At 34.7% G+C, this 20,898-nt stretch overlaps 1 protein-coding gene across 2 annotated transcripts; it reads right to left on the reverse strand.

The window, feature by feature from the left end:
- LOC18604493 (transportin MOS14) lies at nt 328-19,486 on the reverse strand. Of its 2 annotated transcripts, XM_007037010.2 has the most exons (27): nt 19,155-19,486; nt 17,541-17,618; nt 17,398-17,460; nt 16,933-16,980; nt 16,717-16,863; nt 16,210-16,341; nt 14,990-15,030; nt 14,183-14,274; nt 13,919-14,046; nt 11,718-11,793; nt 11,425-11,545; nt 11,257-11,356; nt 9,878-9,959; nt 6,824-6,906; nt 6,236-6,352; nt 5,780-5,831; nt 5,355-5,510; nt 3,841-3,964; nt 3,654-3,735; nt 3,478-3,566; nt 3,301-3,375; nt 3,149-3,203; nt 2,265-2,384; nt 2,086-2,178; nt 1,855-2,000; nt 1,154-1,331; nt 328-1,016 (listed from the first exon to the last, which is right to left on the reverse strand). In XM_007037010.2, exons 1-27 carry the CDS (start codon nt 19,284-19,286, stop codon nt 738-740), a joined length of 2,889 nt encoding a protein of 962 aa, XP_007037072.2. In that variant the 5' UTR covers nt 19,287-19,486; the 3' UTR covers nt 328-737. The 2 variants fall into 2 exon arrangements, with proteins under 2 accessions (XP_007037072.2, XP_017973541.1); XM_018118052.1 differs by lacking the exons at nt 17,398-17,460; nt 17,541-17,618; nt 19,155-19,486 and having other exon boundaries at nt 16,717-16,858.

Below are 20,898 nucleotides of genomic sequence, written 5' to 3' on the forward strand. Positions count from 1 at the left end.
TAGCCTCAACACAATTTTAAGCAATTACCCCATGATATACTATAATAAGAGATATATTCCCGGGATCGCGCAACCGAGTAGCAGGAGGCAGGGGGGTCTTTCGCAGTTGAAGATCTCCAAAAAATCCAACTTGCATAGTTTATTTGCAGCATTTCCTTGAGCGAAGAAGGCATGCACAAATACATTATCTACATATATAATACAAGGTAAATAAATTAATAAAACTATTAAAAGAGGAAAGGAGGCAAATTATGTATCATAAACTCCTCTCTCGGAACCATTCCAGCTTTTGAGAATGAGATGCACAACAAACTTCGCAAAAGCGCATAAGCTAAAAGAACACTCTTTTCATTGTAAATATGCTGTAATCCTAATGGAGCAACCTGCAGAAGCAATCCATCTTGACTGATTCTTGTAACAACTAGAACCAATTTCAAGTATTCTCCCATTACAAACTAAACTTACAACTCTGTATACCAATAACTTCACCAAAAAAATTGAAGCCAATGCATTTGAGACCACTCGGAATCCATATCTCTAACAGAAGAAACAACAACGCATCCTCTCCTAGTGTAAAAGAAATGCCAACACTCACCTAAAAAATAGGTGGAAAATTGAAGAATGATACAAAATGAAGAATAAATAAAACAGCAAATACAAGATCATGTAATTTTGGCTAATAAACAAGATGGGGCCTCAGCAAAACAGCCCCTCCAATATTTCCTTGATTCTTTCCATTATGATACAGGTAACATATTCAACTCAAGTGGCTTTAACGCTCCCTGAACAATCTCTTGAACTGTTCGATTACGACGACAAACATCAGATAACTCTTCAACTGGGACCATCAGGGCATTGACATCAGCCCCAGAGGCAGCATCTGACAATGCTTTCAAAAATCTTGAGCGCTCCACCTCCTTGACGGCAGTCAATGGGATCAATGAAACACTTTCCTTGGCCCACTCCAGGGCTTGCATCCCATATGCTCGAGTCAATGCTAGAAGTGCATATGCCACCTGCAGTAGCAAATAGCCCCATAAAACATGCATGAATGATATTTATGCCGATAAGGTTTAACTTATTCTACTAATCATTAATGTATCAACGTCAATGTGCATAAAAGATAGAGAATACAACAAAGCAGAGAAGCTACCGTTTCTAATCGAGAACTTGGGAGTGCTCCTGCTAGGGCTGCCACCAAAATTCTGGTAATGGAAGCACCTCGCGGAATAATCACACTATCCCTGATAGATAAAAACTGTTCTCCCTTGCTGGACTTTGCAAGATCAAAAATATCAGACAAGAAGGTCAAAACGGAATTGGAGGCCTCCCTGCAAATTAAAAATGGTCACAAAATAAGTCTTTAAAACATGTATTATAAAATCATATTTACCTTTGATGGTAATTGAATGTCATCTCATTTTGGGACATGGTAAAATAATTTCCTCTTTCCCTTCTTTGGTCATCTCAAAATTCATTTATTTCTCCTTCCAAGTACCATTTTTAAAAATGATTTTTACATTTTTTTTTCTTTTTGCATTAAAAGAAACCATAAAACTTCAAGTATTTAATATTTGAGGAAGGTTCAGAATGTCAATATAGATGGCCAAAAGTTAAAGGTTTCTCTTAAAACCGCATGCCAAATTAAAACAAAAATATTCAATTGAAGACAAACAGGAGGAGCAAACACATATCTGATAAACCTTTTGATTATAGGCTAACTAAATGTCAGCAACAAGTGTCTTACAAGAAGGATGTACCACAGGTATGTGCAACGGACATAAATATACACAGACAAACCCAGAAATAAGCTCATGAAATAAATACAAGCAGCAAGAAAGAAAGAGGCTATACCTGTGCTGTACTGTGATCCCAATCATTGAGCAATCAACTAAAGCTGGAAACACAGCAGAAGGGATAAATAATTGAGGACAATAACGAATGCACCTTGATGCCAACAGAAAACAATCATCTGCTATGTCTGGTCTTGTAGTGAATTCCTGCAGCAACAAAATATGTACAAGTTGACCTATTTGCAAATTTAAATAACAGAAAAAACAAATACACCAGTCATTGAAACCACACCTTAATATTTGTGAGAAGACATGTTGTGTGCTTGAAGAGTGCTTCAATCATATTTTTTAGGTAGCTTGCACAAGAGGGCTCAGAGCCAAATATCTGCAGCACAAGTGTCACTGACTTCTCAACATTTAATCAAAATGAATAAAATGTAAAATTAGCAATATCAACAAAGAAAGACATACCTTTATAACTTCACTTGAGAGATATAGGAAGCATGGCTGGTGGTGTTGTTGATACAGGCCTTGAATTTCTTCAAGCATTGCTCCAATTGTGATGCCCATAAACCTTCCAGAAGTTCTCACCTAGTAAAAAAAACTTTGAGATCATTGCCACTGCCTAGTAATGCTGATTATTTTCAGACAAGTGAGTGCTAAAAGGAAATTCATTCACTTTCTTTTTCTTCTCTCCCAGGTTATGGGAAATATGCCATGGAATTAACATGATCCTTGGATTTGATCCCAATGCCTGTGAGGTGCATATGTCACTGGACAGGGCACCAAAACCTCTGGGCAAAACACCAGGCCCAGCTAAGAATACACCTGAATAACATACTTATAGCAACTACCCCTACAGAGTAAGGACTACCATTCCACTTGACCTGTAGTAATTACACAATTAATTTAACAACTTGCTAGAGCCATTCAGATACCATCCTCTAGAGATGCACATGTTATCATTTGGGACAGTTAGGCTGCACACCCACCCAAAATACAAGGGAAGAAAATGTAGAATATGAATTTAAGAGAAGTAGAACTACAGAAAAATCAAATGGAACAGATTCAATTCACTTAAGAAAGTAAAACTCCTTAGCTTAAGTAAAATGGTAAGAGGCATACCACATTCCACAGGCAAACAAACTAATTCAACAGTCACATACTGAGAATATAATTATATAATTAAGGAATCCAATTTGCAACATAACATAGACGTTGATGGGAGAATGCCGAATTTGTATCTAAGATGTGTGGCAGAATGTTAATTGACAATCAAACTTCTAAATTCAGCTATTAAACATCCACTTTTTCTGAGCCAACTCAATAATACTAAAACAGCACAGCAGACTCACAGCATATTTGCAAGCACGACAAAGAGACTCCATAGTACGCATGTCCCAAGCACGGCTGCATCAGAAGCATTGAAAGCTCAAATCAGGTAAAAATCAGAAAACTAGGACATTGACACTTTGATGATCTATTTAGGAAGTTGTTCAATACTTACAGATCAAATATGGCTTTAAATATTGGCCAAAGCCTGTGGATAGCATCTGCGACTGCTCCAGGGTGATTTACATACCTAGAATTGGTTCCAGTTGCATGGTAAGAAAACCTCAATAAACCAACAGAAACCATAAAAAAAGAAAAGGGGGAGGGCAGAGGGAGGGAACATTTATCTCACCGAAAAATATATGCAAATCGATCAATGTGAACTGTTAATTCACGAGCATGTTTCTTCTCTAAAACTTCTGGACCTTGGTTGATAACTTCCTAATAATCATGTCATAAAAATGATCCATTGTCAACAAAAACAAAATTAAGTATTATACAAATTAAGCTCACGGGAAACAAATTAACCTGTAAAGGAGTAACAATTGATGAGCACAGTTCCTCCAAGGCATCCTTAGCAGACTCTGGTGGAAGTTCGGTAATAACCATACTGAGGAAATAATTTATCAGACATTAATAAAACAAGTGGCCAATGTAAAACTATAAGTAACCATCCATATCTTTAGCCCCTATAGTTGCTGAGTAGCAAACCCACCTCAAAGCTTCAACTAAGTGCAATGAGTCCTCAGCAGAGCCCTTAAAACTACCTTCCCCATTAACTGCTGTATAGTATATATGGAAAAGCTGTTTACAATAAGCACAAAGCTTTTTACGGCAATCTGCATTCAACAGAAACCATTTGAATCCACAGTTAAAATTTTAAATGCAGAATCATAAAGCAAAACATCTTCACCCTCTTAAGTATCAACTCAGGTGGCTTTTTGATCATTTCCAAGGATATCCCATTAATTATTTACAAAGATTACACATATACATACATTATATATATGTATGTATGTGTATATAATATATATTATGATGCCGACAGCAAAGTTCTTCCATGCTTTGTGCTCTTTTCCTTATTTTTCCTCTTTTGGTGGCTGTTTATTTCTTTTCTTTTTCTTTTGGGGAGGGAGGCAGGATTCCATCATACGCATCATGAGTTCATGATTCTTGAAACTCAATATAAAGATAAAAAAAGACCGGAACAGAAATTAAATTTTACGTCCCACAATTAATTTCTATTATTCAGGAACCAATCCTAATATGATTTTAAAAAAAAAAACTAAATAACAGATCTAACCAAAACACTTAGGTATCATTTGTCACATTTTGACGGTAGTTCCATTCTGTAGCAGCGCATCAACAAAATGTTGAAACAAAGATGTATCTCATGCTACATGAAAGTACAACAAGCACCTAGAGCAATAAATATTGTGGTTTAAAAAAGCCCAAATTGGGAAAGTAGACCTGAAAAATGCTGTGAGAAATTGTTCTGGAAATTTGTGGTTTGAGATTTTAAGTGTTTGGCATTGCTGTGAAACAATGTTGTGTAAAGTTAATGTCAAAAGAGGAAATGATGTTGAAAATTAAAGAATAAGCCATTTTCAATACTATTTAAGTAAATTATTATTAAAATTTAGCAAAAAATAAATTATTGTGAGGTTTAATTTTAAAAATTTGTACAAAAGAACACTTAAGATTTTCTTAAAAATTTTAAATTACTTCAAGCTAGAAACTAAATAGTTATATTCCCTCCATATTTTCATTTTAAGTTCTGTATTTCCATTTTAAGTTTAAAATATGTCAATTTGTATATAAAAGGTTGTTGCTTACTTCAAGCTCAGTTGGTAGACGGACTGATGGAAGAAGATGAAGAAATTAATTGAAGGGTAATTTTATCATATTTCAGAATAGGAATGGGTATTCAGTACTTTCCTCTCCAAACTATGGGTTGCAAATCACAAAAGCACCTTGGAGGTGATTGCGCAGTTGGTTCAAATATTGCTGCCAAAAAATTTCTTTTGCACTCAAACCATGATGTGTTTGGCATTGTGTTGGCCACCAAAAGCTGCATTTGGGGAGCCAAATGCAATGCCAAACCACCTCTAAGCCTTTTATTACAAGCATAAATATTCTTTAGATCAACTTGTCCTGGGATGCGTACCATGACATTCCACAAGGTAGATAAAGAAAGCAGTAAAATAGTTAACAAGAGGGATACCATACCATCGCAGATGTGTCTAAATGCCAAAGCAGCAGCTGCTGCAGAATCTTCAGAGGTACGCATGCCGCTCATGAGGATATCAATCACCAAAGGCAATTTAGAGAAACCACTTAGTGCAGCATCAAGCCACTTAGAGTATGCTCCAATGATTAAGCAAACTGACATATTTTACATACACATCATTCTTGATTAGCGAGGATGAATTCAGATAACAGACTATAAAATTTAAAAATAGTTAGAACACTACTTTGCAATCTTTATAGCTGTGCCTCTTCAAGACTGCCAGATGAGAGCAGGCATTTTGGACTTAGAACACATCCACTGGCCTTGGAAGGAGATGTTCACCATCTCCACCCCACACTGACCTTGTCCCCAGTCTGGGGGAGGAAAAGAAGATAAATTCACAGATTATGAAGCGATAGATTACCTGTTTGAAGCAGCTGGGCCTGATGAGGAAGTTTAGAAAGCAAATCCATAACCTACAAAAGCAATGACACCACAAAATGTGTATTCTATGGATTATAAAGTAACATATGATTTCAAAACATAAGTGCGAATAAGATGACAGCAAAATTCAAAGATCATACACAATTAGCACTTCTCAAGTTTGAACTTGCATGTAGTAAAACTCTCAGACTGCCAATGATTTCCAGAGCACAATAGTACCAGAAGAGCCACATAACTTGTAGGAAATTATATTTTTCATATTATAGGCGAGTCACATTGAACATTACTCAATACTGCAGATGCATATATGAAAACATAGAGGTGGAAGATAATGTTAAGATCCCAACCAACTAACGGCTTCTCACTTCCAGGGACAATATCAATATGATGTATTAAAACAGAAAGCACATAGGAGGAATCTAAGGATCATTCATACCTGAGGCATCACGTTTGCTTCAACAACTGAAACATAATTTGATATAGCTCGAATGCAAAATAAAGCAGCCTCAGCCGGACGCCATTCATTGTGTTCATTTCCACAGCAAGATATAGCCTTGGTAATACAAAAAAGAGAACTCAATTTAGCATTATGGACTTTCTAAAGGATCATAGCGTCAGTAACAGAGTAAATTGCAGTTCTAAATTTCCCTGAAAGGCCAATCAAAATTAAGTTGTATAGACAAAACTAAACCTCCACCTTGTTATTCCAAATTGTTTCCTGTCATGCAAATATTATTCTTGGCAAATATGCCACGAGTTCCAAAAATATGCATATAGTTACAATTCCAAGATTGTAATCATTTAAAAGAAAATGGAATGAAGAAAATCAGTGATCAAAAGTTTTCAAGCAATTTATTGATCCTCATTCAAAAGCACCGAGATGGCCATTGGAACTTGGTCAAAATCACCAGACCAGGCCACAAGATGCCATGGTAGTTTGCCCAAGTCACCACAGATCAGGTCCCACGTAGCACCAAGAAAAACTTAGGTTGTTTATATTGCAACCAAAGCAAATAATAAATACCTCTACAAGCTTCATGTACAGAATTTGCAGTGTCGCATCACCACCTAAAACTGAAGCTGCATCACTTAACACATCCGCAACAGCTAGCATCATAACAGATCCCGTCAGGGTCTCATCAAAGCCAAAACATCTCTTTCAAATAAAAAACAAAAAAAACAAGGATGAAAAACGATTCTAATAACCTTTACATTCAAAATATTACTAAGACCAAATCACAGACAGAAGACTAGACAAAAAAATTACACTATGTCAGTATAGACTAATTGAATTATCTAGTCACCTATTCTAACAATTCGATAACAGCCTACTGATTCAGTTATAGAGAAAAAAATGTACAGAAAGGTTAATCCTAGAAGCAAACTTCATGTTACATAATAGGAAACATGCAAATAATCTAACATCAATTAATGAAATATAATATTGCAGCTAGAGAACTCTTTTCTTTGAAGTGATAAAAAAAATCAACCATGTACTATGTGATGGAACGAGGAATCAAGAAAATATCATACTGTTCAGGATTGCAAAGGATGTAATGAGACCTGTTTGAGGGATGGAACAAGGAAAATGCCCAGATTTTTTTTTAATAAAAATTTCTTGCTATTTAATTAAACATCCTAACACATAAGTTCCATCAACCTAAAAAATTCTAAAGAACATGTACATGCTGGTTCTAATAGGTGATGGTATATAGTACCTATACAATCATCAAGGTAAGCTGGTAGCCCACCTAAGAAACCAAGAGCATCTAATCCCTAATGTATGAACAACATCCGCTATATAGTACTTAGAATTTGATTTGCAGAGTCTATTTCCTTGGGAGGCACCAGCCTGTGGCTTGGCCATCTGCTGCACATGTCACACTGAACAGGCAACTTAGATCTACAATTAGACATTCAATATCCTTGCATTAAATGCAACAAAATAACAAACTAAAAACCATTGTTGGCTCCAAAATCTAGCACTGATAGGATGCTGAAATTAAGGCTCAGTAAACATTAGGCAGTCCCATAACGTAATCCAAACCATTAATCTTTAACACTTTTATTTTAGCATTTCATGTTTGATAGAAGGAAAAATTAAATAAAAGGCCCATAATTATCTACAATTATTGCAAATTTTCCCACCAAAGTAAGAAATATGCAGCACAAGCACTCATTAAGCTCATAAGACGTTAGAGCTTTTATTCAGTAACCCCTGACTCAAATGAGATGCCATCTAATGAACATCCCAAGTTACAATAGAACAAACATTCCAACTTCAACATTATCAAGTCTAAATAAACAGCAGCATATTAAGCCTTCCAATTACTCAAAATTGTTGTCGGAAATCCAGAAACTCAGCTAAACACTGAATCATAGTAGGAGGAACTCTTAAATGATATCTCTTGACTGTCACATTTTGACCAGTTACAAGAAAGCTATGCAACTTACTTAACGAAAGGTGGACTTCTTTGCAATAATAGACTTTTCTCTATGGTCACCTTCCCTACCATAAAAGGACACTGATCTTTCAACTTATTTGTTGTGCATGATTTTCCTTCTTATGTAGATGCTATACTTAACCAATTGAAACAAAACTATAAAAACTTCGGTAAACAATTACAATTCACCTGATAATCAGCCAAAGTAATTTCCATCATCTTCAGTTACAAGATAGTCTTAAATCAACTCTTCAAATTACACAAGCACAAATCGTTCCCTCGAGGGAGCACATAATCATCGTAAGTCAAGAGCCAACAACAGCTGATTCCCTTCCATTTGAGTGGAAGACGTACCAGAATAGCTAGCTAGCAGTTGCTGAAGCAACAATTATTGAGAGCAAATTATAAGAATAAAGGACCTAATTTACAAACCAAAACTCAATGACACTTTACATAAGAGATACACTTGATAAATTTATGATTATGCAGGTGACCAAATGATGCTTTGGTTACTTTAGACACAAAGATGAAGCGTATATAGATAGTAAGTTCTTAACAGAAGACATGAATTAAACTTAAACCAAGCCTCATAAACATCCCAGTGCACTAGCAAGGTAAAGAGAGAGACTTACAAAAGAATCTATCAAATTGAACAACTTAAAGTGGTTCAGAGACAAGGTTTGTCAGAAACATTCAGCTAGAGAGTAAACAAACTTTTATAAGCATATAAAATATCCACCAATGAACAAACCAACATGGAACGAAAGTCACCACAAGAAGAGGCTAGGCACACCAGAAAGCGATTAATTCAATATTACCATGCCCTTCAGCAAGAACTTCACTCTCAATTGATTCATGGGAAGACCCTATTTCTGAAATTATTTCAAAATCATGAAAACTTACTAAGCTAGAAGAACATGCAGTTTATGATATTAGATTCCATGCTTAGAGTTCTCCCTCATACAATCCACTTGGAATCTACATCCATCAAGCGCATTAGAGATTGCCCTAGCAATAGTGTTCTACATAATTTGGAATCAGCTCATTGATAAAATGCAAATAATAAGCTGTGAGCTGCCTCCACATGCCTTGTAAGTGACATGATAGTAGGAAAATGTTATAGGAATATAAACAAAAATACCAAATTGAAATGTGAAAAACTTTGAGGATTACCAGTATTGTTGGGAACTAAACCCTCACATTGACAAACAAATGGATAGATATATAAAGCTTCTATCCCTTTATCTTAAAGTTTTACACAAACTATTTAGATATTTGTTTAACTGTTGCTAGATAAAGAAGCAAGGGAAAATTCAGTCATATGCATACATACATACCACAGACTTGTCAATATATGAGTTTGTACAGGTATAACCACATGCACATAATATACATTCAATCTTATAATTCACATGTCCATGTTAAGATAATTAGGAGATGTAACGTCGAGCACAGCGCATCAATGTCAAAATACAGCATCACAAAGAGAGCTTTAAAAGTCATAAGAAATACACCCAAAATCCCATGTTTGCCACTCCTTAAAACCATCCAATTGGATGTGGGTTTTACTCAGCCATTTACAAGGCTTTTCACAAGAAAAACGTAATAGCCAACACAAAAGAGCCAATTATTACCATATCTAGTCTGTTTGAATTCCTTGAGATCCTCATATGAAAGATCTTGATAGTCTTGCGGATATTGAACTCGGGAGCTAACCTGTGAAGAAAAACCATGGCACTCCAAAGTCTGAGCCAATAGAAATATACAATTTCAAAAATTGATCATGTAGTTCATTCTTTTGCATTCAGTTGAAGTTTATCCGCGGAATATTTGTTGGCTCCTCTTCCAATTCAGAAAAGATAGATATGTCACAATAAATATACCTCATATCTAACACTGATTTTCACAAAATACTTGTTCACAAATACAGGACACTGAAGCAAAGAGCTAGACTCATGCAAATCCCTCAAAACAGCCAACTACACCCGATCAGAAAAACAATAAGGATGGAACAAATATTGTATTCTACAAATTCTTATGGTAACAATCCCCCTAAACTAATTTAAAGAATGATATGATTATTAGACAGCCACCATATCAGTTTTTGGATAACAGAGAAGCAGGGCTTTAGCCTCTGCAAACTTGCTGATGCTCCATAGGTGACACCAATGTAGTCAAGGCACTCACCTAGGCACTAAGGTGAGGAACAAATAAAAAAACGTACCTCATGGCACGCTAGGTAGGCAACATTTTTCAGAAGTTGCCACTGGTGCCTAGGAACACCTCTTTGCCAGGCAAGAGGTGCCAAAAGCATTGCCTAAGTAAATTGTCTCTTTAATATCTAGAATTTCTTCTTTCACTTATTAAATTTTTATGCTTGAGCTTTGAATTTTGCAAAAAGGAAAATACATGGATTTTATACATGCATAAATAGGTTTACTAGTGTCTATTCGTTGGAGATGGAATTGCCTCTTTGTTTACTTCTAGGTTTTCTACATAATAAAAGGAAAGATTGCTGAAGTTGTTGGCTGCTTTCATTGTGCAGAACAAATCTATAAAAGGTATATAATTTATTTTCTCCTCCCCTCTCTATCTCTCTCTGCCTATATGTTTCTGCTTCTAATTTTCTCTTCCTTTTTCTTCTAATAACTTCATGGAGAGCATGTGTCTCTGCTTTCATCATATAGATATAATAACAGACCATAGACAATTCTGCTTTTCTCTGCTAAAACATTTAGATAATAAAAATAAAGGATACAGTGCCACCATTTCTATGTTCTTAAATAGAGCAACCCCTGTTTTTATAATACAAGAACTTTGTATGTAGTAACACCTTGATTTACTCAAGCAAGCATTTTTTCTTAGCATCCAGCACCCTGGGCAAAACAAGGTCCTTAGCACCCTCCAGGCACCTTTCACCTTTGACTACATCAGGGACACTACAATAGCTTTGACCTTTAACTAAAGACGCTACCAAAACTGAATACTCAAAATAGTGAAAAAGCAGACTCACCAAGGATACGAGAGACTCATAGGATTGATGAAAAACTTGAAGCCTCCGGTTTCTCTCAGCTTCAATAGATGCTTCATCACCAAATGAAATATTGGAATTCCTAGTATTCAAGAAAATTTCAAATCAATAACAACTCATAAAACTAGACAATGTTCCGCGTGGACTAACCTTTTTGTCAAGATAACCTGAAGACTATGCCAAAAATTAAAGGTCATTGAAGCAATATCATATTCTGGAAGGGAAGCAACTTCTAACAAAGCATTCACTATCATCATTGCTTCATTCGAACCTGAAAAGAAAATCCATCAATCAAGAGGGACCGAAATAAATCACAGACAAAATTCTCAATATTCTTCATGGAAACAAGAGTTGCACTAATTTTACGCAATCTACTGTTAAGAGGTGAAAACTGAAAAGTATTCAACACTTGTTGAAATTAGTATATAGTAATGTTATTTTACCAGTTGCAATTAGTTCGACATATGAATCACCCATATCTGCAAATAATCGAGCAATGGCTTTCACATCTTCCTCATCCTGAAAGCACAAAGTACAATTTGGGAATTAAAATATCAAAATACAATAATTTTTCAAATATGTAATGATGTTCCAACGAGAATCCACAAGCAAAGTGGTCCGAAACTTCTGCTAGTGAAACAAAACATTATAGATGGTTGGCAACCTTGGAAGAATCACAAAAAGAGAAACAATACAGCTATAAAAAGAATTTAAAAGGAATTAAGTCAACATCATTCTTTCAATATAGAGCACTAAGGATGCCAAAAATTACACTGTTAAACACATTTCTGTCTTCTATGACATATACAAGATATATTCGTCCCAATAATACCAAATTGCAGCTAATTAATAAAGTTAGTTAAACATCTCAAATTCCATTCATATGTTTGAATCAGAGAATGAATTGGCTCATACTTTCTCCCTTTTAGGTCAAGGCTAATGAATAAATTTAATTTTACCATGTGGTGAGAATGATTAATTTATTGACAACATGATATTTGATGTCTCCAAGATCAACATATGGCATGTTTTACAAATTAGAGATAAATGTATATTGTTGATGAATATTTACCTAACCAACCAAGACCTAACTTTTGGCGCTGGACCCCTCCCCTCTCTCTCTCTCTCTCTCTCTCTCTCGCCCCCCTTCCCGCCTTTTTTTTCCTCCTTNTTCCCTCCCGGCCCCCCCCCCCCCCCACACAGAGGGAAAAATGACACTAACACTATATTTGGATTGAAGTTAGTAAAGGAAAGGGAAGGAAAAGAGGGGTTTCTAAGGAAAGGAACTGATAATTCATTCCCTTGTTTGGATAGGTAAAATGAGTAAGGGAAAGGAAAGGGAGGAACTATGAAAATCCTTTGTTTGTTCAAGGAGTGGAAAGGAACGGAAAGAGTACATTATATTGCATCACTCCAATTATATCCTTTCTAAATAAAATGTATAATATATCATGTGAATAATTTTTAGACGAATTAAGTAAAGTTGAAAATGAAAGGAAAGAAAAAGAATTTCAACTAAAGAAATGTATTTTTTATTAATCCATAAAGGAATGCATGTTTGGAACTATTTTATACAATTATTTTTTTTTCTCGAAGTTAATTCCAAAGAGAAAATTCACAAACCTAAATATGTCTTATTAAGACAAAATTATAAACTTGGATAATTAATTTCATACAAGTTTAACAAGCTCCACTATAGGCATTATATCTCCAACAGTCCATTCTTCTTCTCTTCTTGCCAGAACTTGTGAAGTAATAAAATGGCAAAAAATTCAAGACCCAAGCATAAATTTAGAGAAAAGAAAAAACAAATCAAGGGTATGATTGCCTAAACCAATAATAACTACTAATTTATTTTCATATAAAACAAAGGAAATATGCTTAAAGAAAGAACAAAAACAAAACGAAATGAAATGAAATGAAAAATATACATACAAAGTAAAGAAAAACCATAAATATAAATTTGAAGGCCATAAGATAAGATGTTGATTACAGCTACAAGAAAGCAAAGTACAGAGGGGGTTTGGCTGAGATAAAAGAGTAAATATCAATAACATTAGCAGCATGTCTTTAACCCTCATAACATTTCATGCTTAAAAATAATCAAAATGTTGTATTAATATTAGTCTCAAAATCGTTTTTACTAAAATAAGAACATTCTTATTGTGCTGTATAAATATGTAGAAGCCAAAGTTAATGACCACAAAAACTAGTTGATGAATGAGCTGCCACAGGATTCAAAGGCTGTCTCAATGGATAGGCTTGAAGACTATAATGGTATTCTCTGAAAATTGAAGAAAATAATGAGGGTATAGTAGCTATTTAGCATTTAAAAAATTTTACTCCTTTCCTTTCCTCTCCATTTCCCCCAATTTGGGGTAAATGAAAAATGGGGCATTTAAACGGTATCCAAAGAAGGGGGAGGGGGTTCCAACTTTTCCCTTCTTGCCTTTCCCTCTACTCCCCTCAATCCAAACATAGTGTAACTCCACGCAAAAATAAAAGATAGGGGTATATCAAATTAGTCTTAAGAAATTGTATTATATCTCACACATACACCATTTCCCCATCATACGAGATGGATTTTTTTCTTCGAGAAAGGCAAGGGGGTCTGGTGTTACATTGAATGCAACTAATGCCATACCTTTGAAGAATCTCTAAGTTGCGCCTGGAGACTCATAACTTGAGGCACAATTACTTGAATTAATGGCATTTGTATGGAAACACCACCAGAGCTTCCTGATGCTGTGTAGTGTATCAATTCAGAAACAACTGCAAGAATAGGGGAAAATGATGAATAAAACCCAATACCTAACCACCTCCCTCCAATAAGGATAGATCTAACTACCAAAATATTTTAGCAAAAGAGCTGACTGACAAATTATATTTTCTCTAAAGAATGCATTACCATTTACAGATGCCTCTGAAAGTATATCAGAGTTCAAGCTTGAAAGAGCAGTTAGCACCAATGGGTGAGTTGCAAGCACAGATCCAGGGATCCTGAAACCAACAGAAGTTAAAATCAACCCATGAATGACTGTAAATTCAAATCTGAGTCTGAGCATGGAAGGTCATCATATAATGATCTCCCTAAAGATTCCGAGGTGGACATAAATTTACTGTCAAAGAGGCATATGTATAAGCAACCAAAAAGTTGACTAACTTAGCTGTTAGCACCATTAATTTAACCAGTGAAGTCCACATTCAGTAATGCTGACCAAGCAGCAGCTTCCATCTCCAACCAACCTATACAACCCCACATACCCTGAGAAACAAGGACTAGATATTCTCCCAGTGGACAAGGACTTAATACAGCATCAAGAAATAAACGTTGATGACCATGAGGCAATATCAAAAATCGTTTAGAGGGCATGCCAATTGCAGACCGTGGCACAACAAAAAATTTTCTTGCTCATTTTAACACAAGTGACAACCCAACCTATAAGATACCAAGTTTTACTCAAGATGCCTTTAAAGAGGAGAAGAGAATCACCAAAAATCCTTCATCCTCCATTAATTGCTGGCCCAAAATCTTATAAAAATCCAATAATAATATCATCTATAGCTTTGCACCATTAACATGAAACAGTGCCATAACAAGCAATCAGTCCAAACTTGTAGACTGCATAAATCAACCAAATTAATCCCCTAGAGAAACAAAAATTTGGAACATAGTATTGTCCATAAATAAAAACTACAGTAAAAAAACACATACCCATGCTTTAGCCGAAGCCAAGAAGCAAAAGCCTCAAGAACCTGATAAATCAATCATGTTGAAGTAACAAAAGAAGTCACTTAATCAACAGTAAGCAGATAAGTAATGTGTAACAAACATCAATCTTAATGATTTTTTTTTATTGGGGGGGGTATTTTAATAAAAACTTATATTGACCGGACAAGTGTTAACAAGTCAACAAACTAAAAGAGGTCTCCTTCCTGTTTTCAATATTATATGAACATAAGAAAAGATATATCTCTGACATCACACCATTAGCAACTAGGAAGTAAAAGGGGCAGCGAAAATAGAGGCCCTACTTTCTCTCCCTCCTAGTAGCACGTTTAGATTTCAAATCACACATGCAACTTGAACTCCACATAGGGAAAACAATGCCTTTTGAACAGCATACCCACCTTTATTGCTATAGAACAAACTAGCCATGCATTTGAATTTGGCTTGTCAATGAACAAGCTACTTTCTTTTCTAAGCTTTCAGCCTCAATTTTTTTGTTAACAAGCAAGAGCCATAAGCAGCTCTCCCTACACACCCTACCATCTGAGCAGAAGAAGCTACATTTATGCAAGCTTGTGCATGAGCCATAAGCAGCTCCTCCCCCCTGCCCACCCTATCATCTGAGCAGAAGAAGCTACATTTATGCAAGCCAACTATCAATGGATACTAAGATTAAATTACCTTATCAACAGACCCAAATTTTAAAACTAAAAACTCAGTTTCACCTCAGCACACAAGACCGTTAAAAAAGGTTTCACGTGCATGCCAAGCAAGTATATAACTAACACAGGCAAGTTAATGTAACAATTACGCTGTGATATACAGTGGTCAAAGAGAGAAATTAATGCTTAGTCTTAAATGTCTTGAATTATGAATGTCTCTTTCTGTTGAATGTCTCTTCCCATGTGGAATTATTTATATCTTTCACTATTGGAAATTAAGGAAATCACATAGGATCCTCAAGTTATTGAAATCAGAAGTGCAATGCAAATTGAAGGAGGAGATGTATGTGGGCAGTTAAGTTAATATCCTTTATCACAAAAGGTTACAGGTTGAGCTTCTCTTTTTACATTGGTTCTTTTTTTCTTCTCTTCTGTAGTTGCTGTGAATTATTTGCTTCCCCCTTTCTCTTTCATTCTTAGTTCATCACATCAGATGCTAAATAAAACTACAAATAGAAGTAACAAAATAAGAAAAGCTCCCACCTGCTCTTTCAATTCACTTATATTTAAACAAGCTGTTAGTATATTCAGAGCAATTTCCATTTGTGAAGTGAGCTCTTTTTCAAAATGACGGCGTCGTTCTGGACGAGCTGCTATCTTGTAGTTGAATGCTTCCTGGTTGTAAACAAAAAATAATGTCAATATAATAGACACCGTAAACGTAGCCACAAGTAAACCAATTTATTTTAACATTCATTTTTATACTTTTAACATGTTAGGAAGAACTTTTATTTGCCATATTTCCAAGTTCATTTAGAAGGTTTGAAGCTCTCTCCTATAATAAGGCATCAGGAGAACGTCAAATAGGATAGTAGCTTTCTGATCAAATGGAATGCACATCCAGTTAGTCATCAACTAATTAGACAACTACCAGTTCAGAATTTCAAAAAAAAAAAATCTAGCTGAAGGTGAAATCAGATATATATGCCTAACTATATAGCATGAAAGTAAACTGGGACTTGATATCTTAAGCCTAAAATTTATACATACCTCAGGCAAGACAGTAAGTAGCTCCAAAAATCCTGGTATATACTCTGGATGAGAGTTCATCTCATCCCGAAGTGAATTGACGATACCACCATCTCCCCAGTCTTCAGCAGGAACATGTACAGCCAAAGCAGCAACTGCAATGCTAATCTACAAAGCAAAATAACTGAGCAAAAAAAGTTTTGTTACCAAAAAATTTAGATTGCAAGTGTATAGTACCTGAGTCCGGACAATAGGAGGCCCTTTATGAAACTTTTTCAACAAGTTCTGCATTTGAAATATCAATTCCATTAAATCATTACAGTTGTTGCTTAAGTATTATTTATAGCAGTATGCATCTCTGTGTGTGTACTTAAAACAAACAGAACAGCAACTTAAATATAAAGTTATCTTAACTGGGCAGGAGACGGCAGATTTAAAAACAAATAAATAAATAATAACAATAAGTGATTTACATTTCTGAATCAGAATAACAAGAATAAAAAATTAATAAAACAAATGACCATACAAGTTTTATGATTGTACTCCTATACTTAGAAATTATGAAAGTGAGTGCAGCTTTAAATTTTTCTTAAGAAAAAAAGGAATATAATCTATTTTTATAAGACAATTCTATTTGCAGTTGATATGGTGTTTGAATCCAAGCTTATTCAATGGTCAAAAATATACATAAAACCAACTCACATTTAAAGAATCCCTTAATTGGCGAAAAGCTTCAGATGGTAATTCTTCAAAATCACGTTGTACCTGTCAATCAATTGCACCATCACATGTTAAAAAAGATTTTGATCTTGAACATTGAGCAAATAAGTGCATGTTAAAGTTACCTTGCTTCTGAGAGTCTGTGAGCAAAATATTAAAGTCTCTAGATTGCTAGTGGCATCATGAAGCAAATTATCAGCAACCTAAGAGGAGAAAGAAGGTTAAAATGAAATATGAGTAAATATTTAGATAAAAGGAAAGGGAAAATTGCAAAACAAGAAACATAGATCAAAGTGAAGGGAGAAAAACAAGAAATGAATGTAAATTGTAAGAGGAATTTATGTCACCATAAAATTTAAGACCAGACACTCTATTTTACAAGCTGACCAGACATATTTTGAGAAAGTAGGGTAGCACCAATCAACGACAAAATCGGGGAGATACATTTAAGGTGTTTGGGCATGCAACATGAAGGCCAAAGAATACTCCTAATGAAGATGTGCCATAACGGAGAACAACCATGTCAAATAAAGGGGAGGAAAAGTCCAGAAGACAGGTGGAAACAATCAGAAAGGAACATGCTGCTACCAATCTTACTTGAGACATGATTCTAAATAGAGCACAATGATGCATGCAAAATGATCCATGTAGCCAACCCTACATAAGAGAGGACTCAATGTTGCGTCCTGTAGCAGTTAACCAACCATATTTTAATCAGACAATCTCAGGATAATTATGGCATGTAGATAGAAGAATAAATGAATACTTTTCAGTAATAAGCCTGTACTTTATATCTTTGAGACAATCTTAAAAGCATTATGTGCCTCATATGAATCCTTCACTTGTCCTTTTCTCTGTTCTCCTTCTCCTAGCATCTTAAAGTCATGCACATATAGCAATGGGCTACAGACAAACTAAAATGGCACACTTATAACCTAGTTGACCTTCAAGGAAAATTTTTGAATCACATCCAAATGCTAAACCATGCTCAATATTACACTCCCCTTGCCAAATGAGCTCAATACAAAGGCCAGAAGGCAGTCATTAAACCTACTAGAGTGAAGATGGCAAGAGGGTGCAAGGGTCAGTTGGCAGTGGCTAAAGATAACTGTTGCAGAAATTGTTCCATGAACTTTTTCTATGATGTGAGACTAGGTAAGTTACACAGCACAATAGTTTTCAGTGTGGAATGCTAATATGAATGTGCTTTGATTTAAATCTATCACATAGAAATGTGCTTTTGATTTATCAGATATTAGTTTTGGCTTCCTTCACTAAGATGAGCCATTTTTTGGACATTTATGTTCTATATTGATTATTGAACCAGTATGAAATGCAAATGATTCGAGTTCACTCCTATTTGAATACTCCATATGGAACTCAAGAGACATATATATATATATATATAATCTGATAAGCCTAAAATTTACCATTTTCGGAATCAAAATTCTCAATAAAAATTAATAAAATCAAATCCTAACAATTCCTTTCAATTATCATAATTTTCTCAACCAGACACAGCAATAAGCACAGCACAATAAGAAAAACTAATAGTAATAATCATGAAGTGCAACATTTGAACTTAACCTCGACCAATCAAAATGCAAAAGAAAAAAATATAAAAAAAATGCTAAGCTTTCTGAAAAAGCGATGGAAATAATCCTATCCAAAAACACAGCTTTATTTGCACAAATCGAACGAACAAGCTCCCCGAAAAAAAAGATGGAAGAAGAGAATACCTGCCAAGCATCGATGGTGCGTTGAAAATCTTGCAACCATCGATCAGCTTGCATACGCACCGCATCGTCGGGGTGATGGTACAGTGCGTTTAGGGCTTCTTTCACAGTGTTCTGTAGCTCCATGCTTTGCATTTTTCTTCTCTCTTCGATTTCAAAATTCAACTGTACACTCGCAGAAATAAGAACAAAGAAAACCAAGCTCTCTCCCTCTTTCAGTCTATGTTTAAGAGATTTGATTTCATTTGATTTGATTTAATTTTATTTAATTTTTTTCCCTGATTGCTTTTAAGGGTTTTTTATTTTTTCTTTCTTTCTCTTTTGAGTTTTGATTTGTTTTTTCTAAATGAAATTTTGGGAGGGTTTTTGGCGCCCGTCAGTGAATTCGGGCCTTCGTGGGGTCTTTGGGGAGCTCCGATTGGTGGTGATGGAGAATGGGAGTGAGTTGTAGCCGTCCGATCTGTATACATTTGACTCTCTGTCAACGCGATGGTTGAGAACTTTGTATGTTACTATAGATGGACTATGATTAATGGGTTCCGTCAGTCTGATTGGGGTCCCGCTCAGCAGATTGTCAATGCGGGGAGTATTGTTGGTCGCTTTTCTTTCTTTCCATAATCAAATTGATTGCAAATCGGTTATATTTTTTTTCTTTCTAAATTTTTATATTTTATATTAATTTTTAAATTAAAATATCTTTATTTTTAAGTTTTAATCAAAATTATATAAAAGTATATTAATTTTTAAAATAAACATTTCAATTTAAAAAATATATTTTACTGAATATGTAGGTCTAACCATTAGTCAATTATTGGTATTTTTGTTAGTTTGATGACGTGGTAAGGATAAAAAAATAATTTTATCTTGATTAATTTTTAAAATTATTATTATATAATTTTTACTAATTTTTTATTAATTGAAAAAAAACTCTCCATCTAGAGAGCACTAGGTGCTCCTCTCCTTAGCAGCGCTCCCTTTTCTTGGGGAGCTCGAGAGCATCGACCGTGCTCCTTATTTTTTAAAAAAAATAATAATAAATTTTTAAATTAATAAAAAAAATTATTTTAGTCTTTTCATAAGCTCTATTAACAGTGTTTGCACTCTTAGGGTGGAGTGTCTATTTTGAAAACTAATGACCCCGCTTGAAATTTGAAAATAGATTTTGGAGCTTACCAAAAAAGATTGATATTTTGAAAAAAAAAAAAAAGAATTTTGATGTGAAAAGGAAATTTGAAGATTTATTAAATGAGAAACAAAAGGATTTCACAAATTCTTCATCTTCCAAAATGACTAAATGCAATTATTACACATTTTATAGTTATTATTCATACTATTGCCGAATTAGAAAATGCTTACATTATAAATTTAGAAAAGTATGGATTCCAAAAGAAACTTTGTATGACAAGACTAACTTTCAAGACTCCAAAGCAATTTGGATATCAAAGATTAAATGAAAAATGTTCCTTGTAGGTGTGCTAGAGCAAGGAAAAACAATTCTTGAAAAATGAATGCTCTCTAGTCACACGTAAAGGAAAATAGGTGATCTTTATGCTAAAAGATTGTTTTTAATGAGATTTTTATTACTTATTCATTGAATGTTTCATTAATTTAGCTTTAAAATTATTTACTTTTCTTAATTAAAAATTTTGGTTGCCTATTCTTGCTTGAATGTTAAGTGTATAATTCTATGACTACTCTCCCTTGAGCCTTATTGATAAATCTTGATTATGTAAAATTGATTTAATAT

This window comes from Theobroma cacao, chromosome 3 (assembly GCF_000208745.1).
Source record: "Theobroma cacao cultivar B97-61/B2 chromosome 3, Criollo_cocoa_genome_V2, whole genome shotgun sequence".
In the NCBI taxonomy this organism is placed as follows: domain Eukaryota; kingdom Viridiplantae; phylum Streptophyta; class Magnoliopsida; order Malvales; family Malvaceae; genus Theobroma; species Theobroma cacao.

Bases quoted from the DNA above. Each gene is read 5' to 3' on its own strand.
- LOC18604493 (XM_007037010.2), bottom strand. From the start codon at position 19,286: ATGCAAAGCATGGAGCTACAGAACACTGTGAAAGAAGCCCTAAACGCA. The intron at 16,864-16,932 runs GTACTATACACT...TTTGCTTTGTAG, and splicing joins CTCCTATTGTCCGGACTCAG to ATTAGCATTGCAGTTGCTGC. The intron at 2,385-3,148 runs GTGAGTCTGCTG...TTTTTTTACTAG, and splicing joins GTCGTGCTTGCAAATATGCT to GTGAGAACTTCTGGAAGGTT.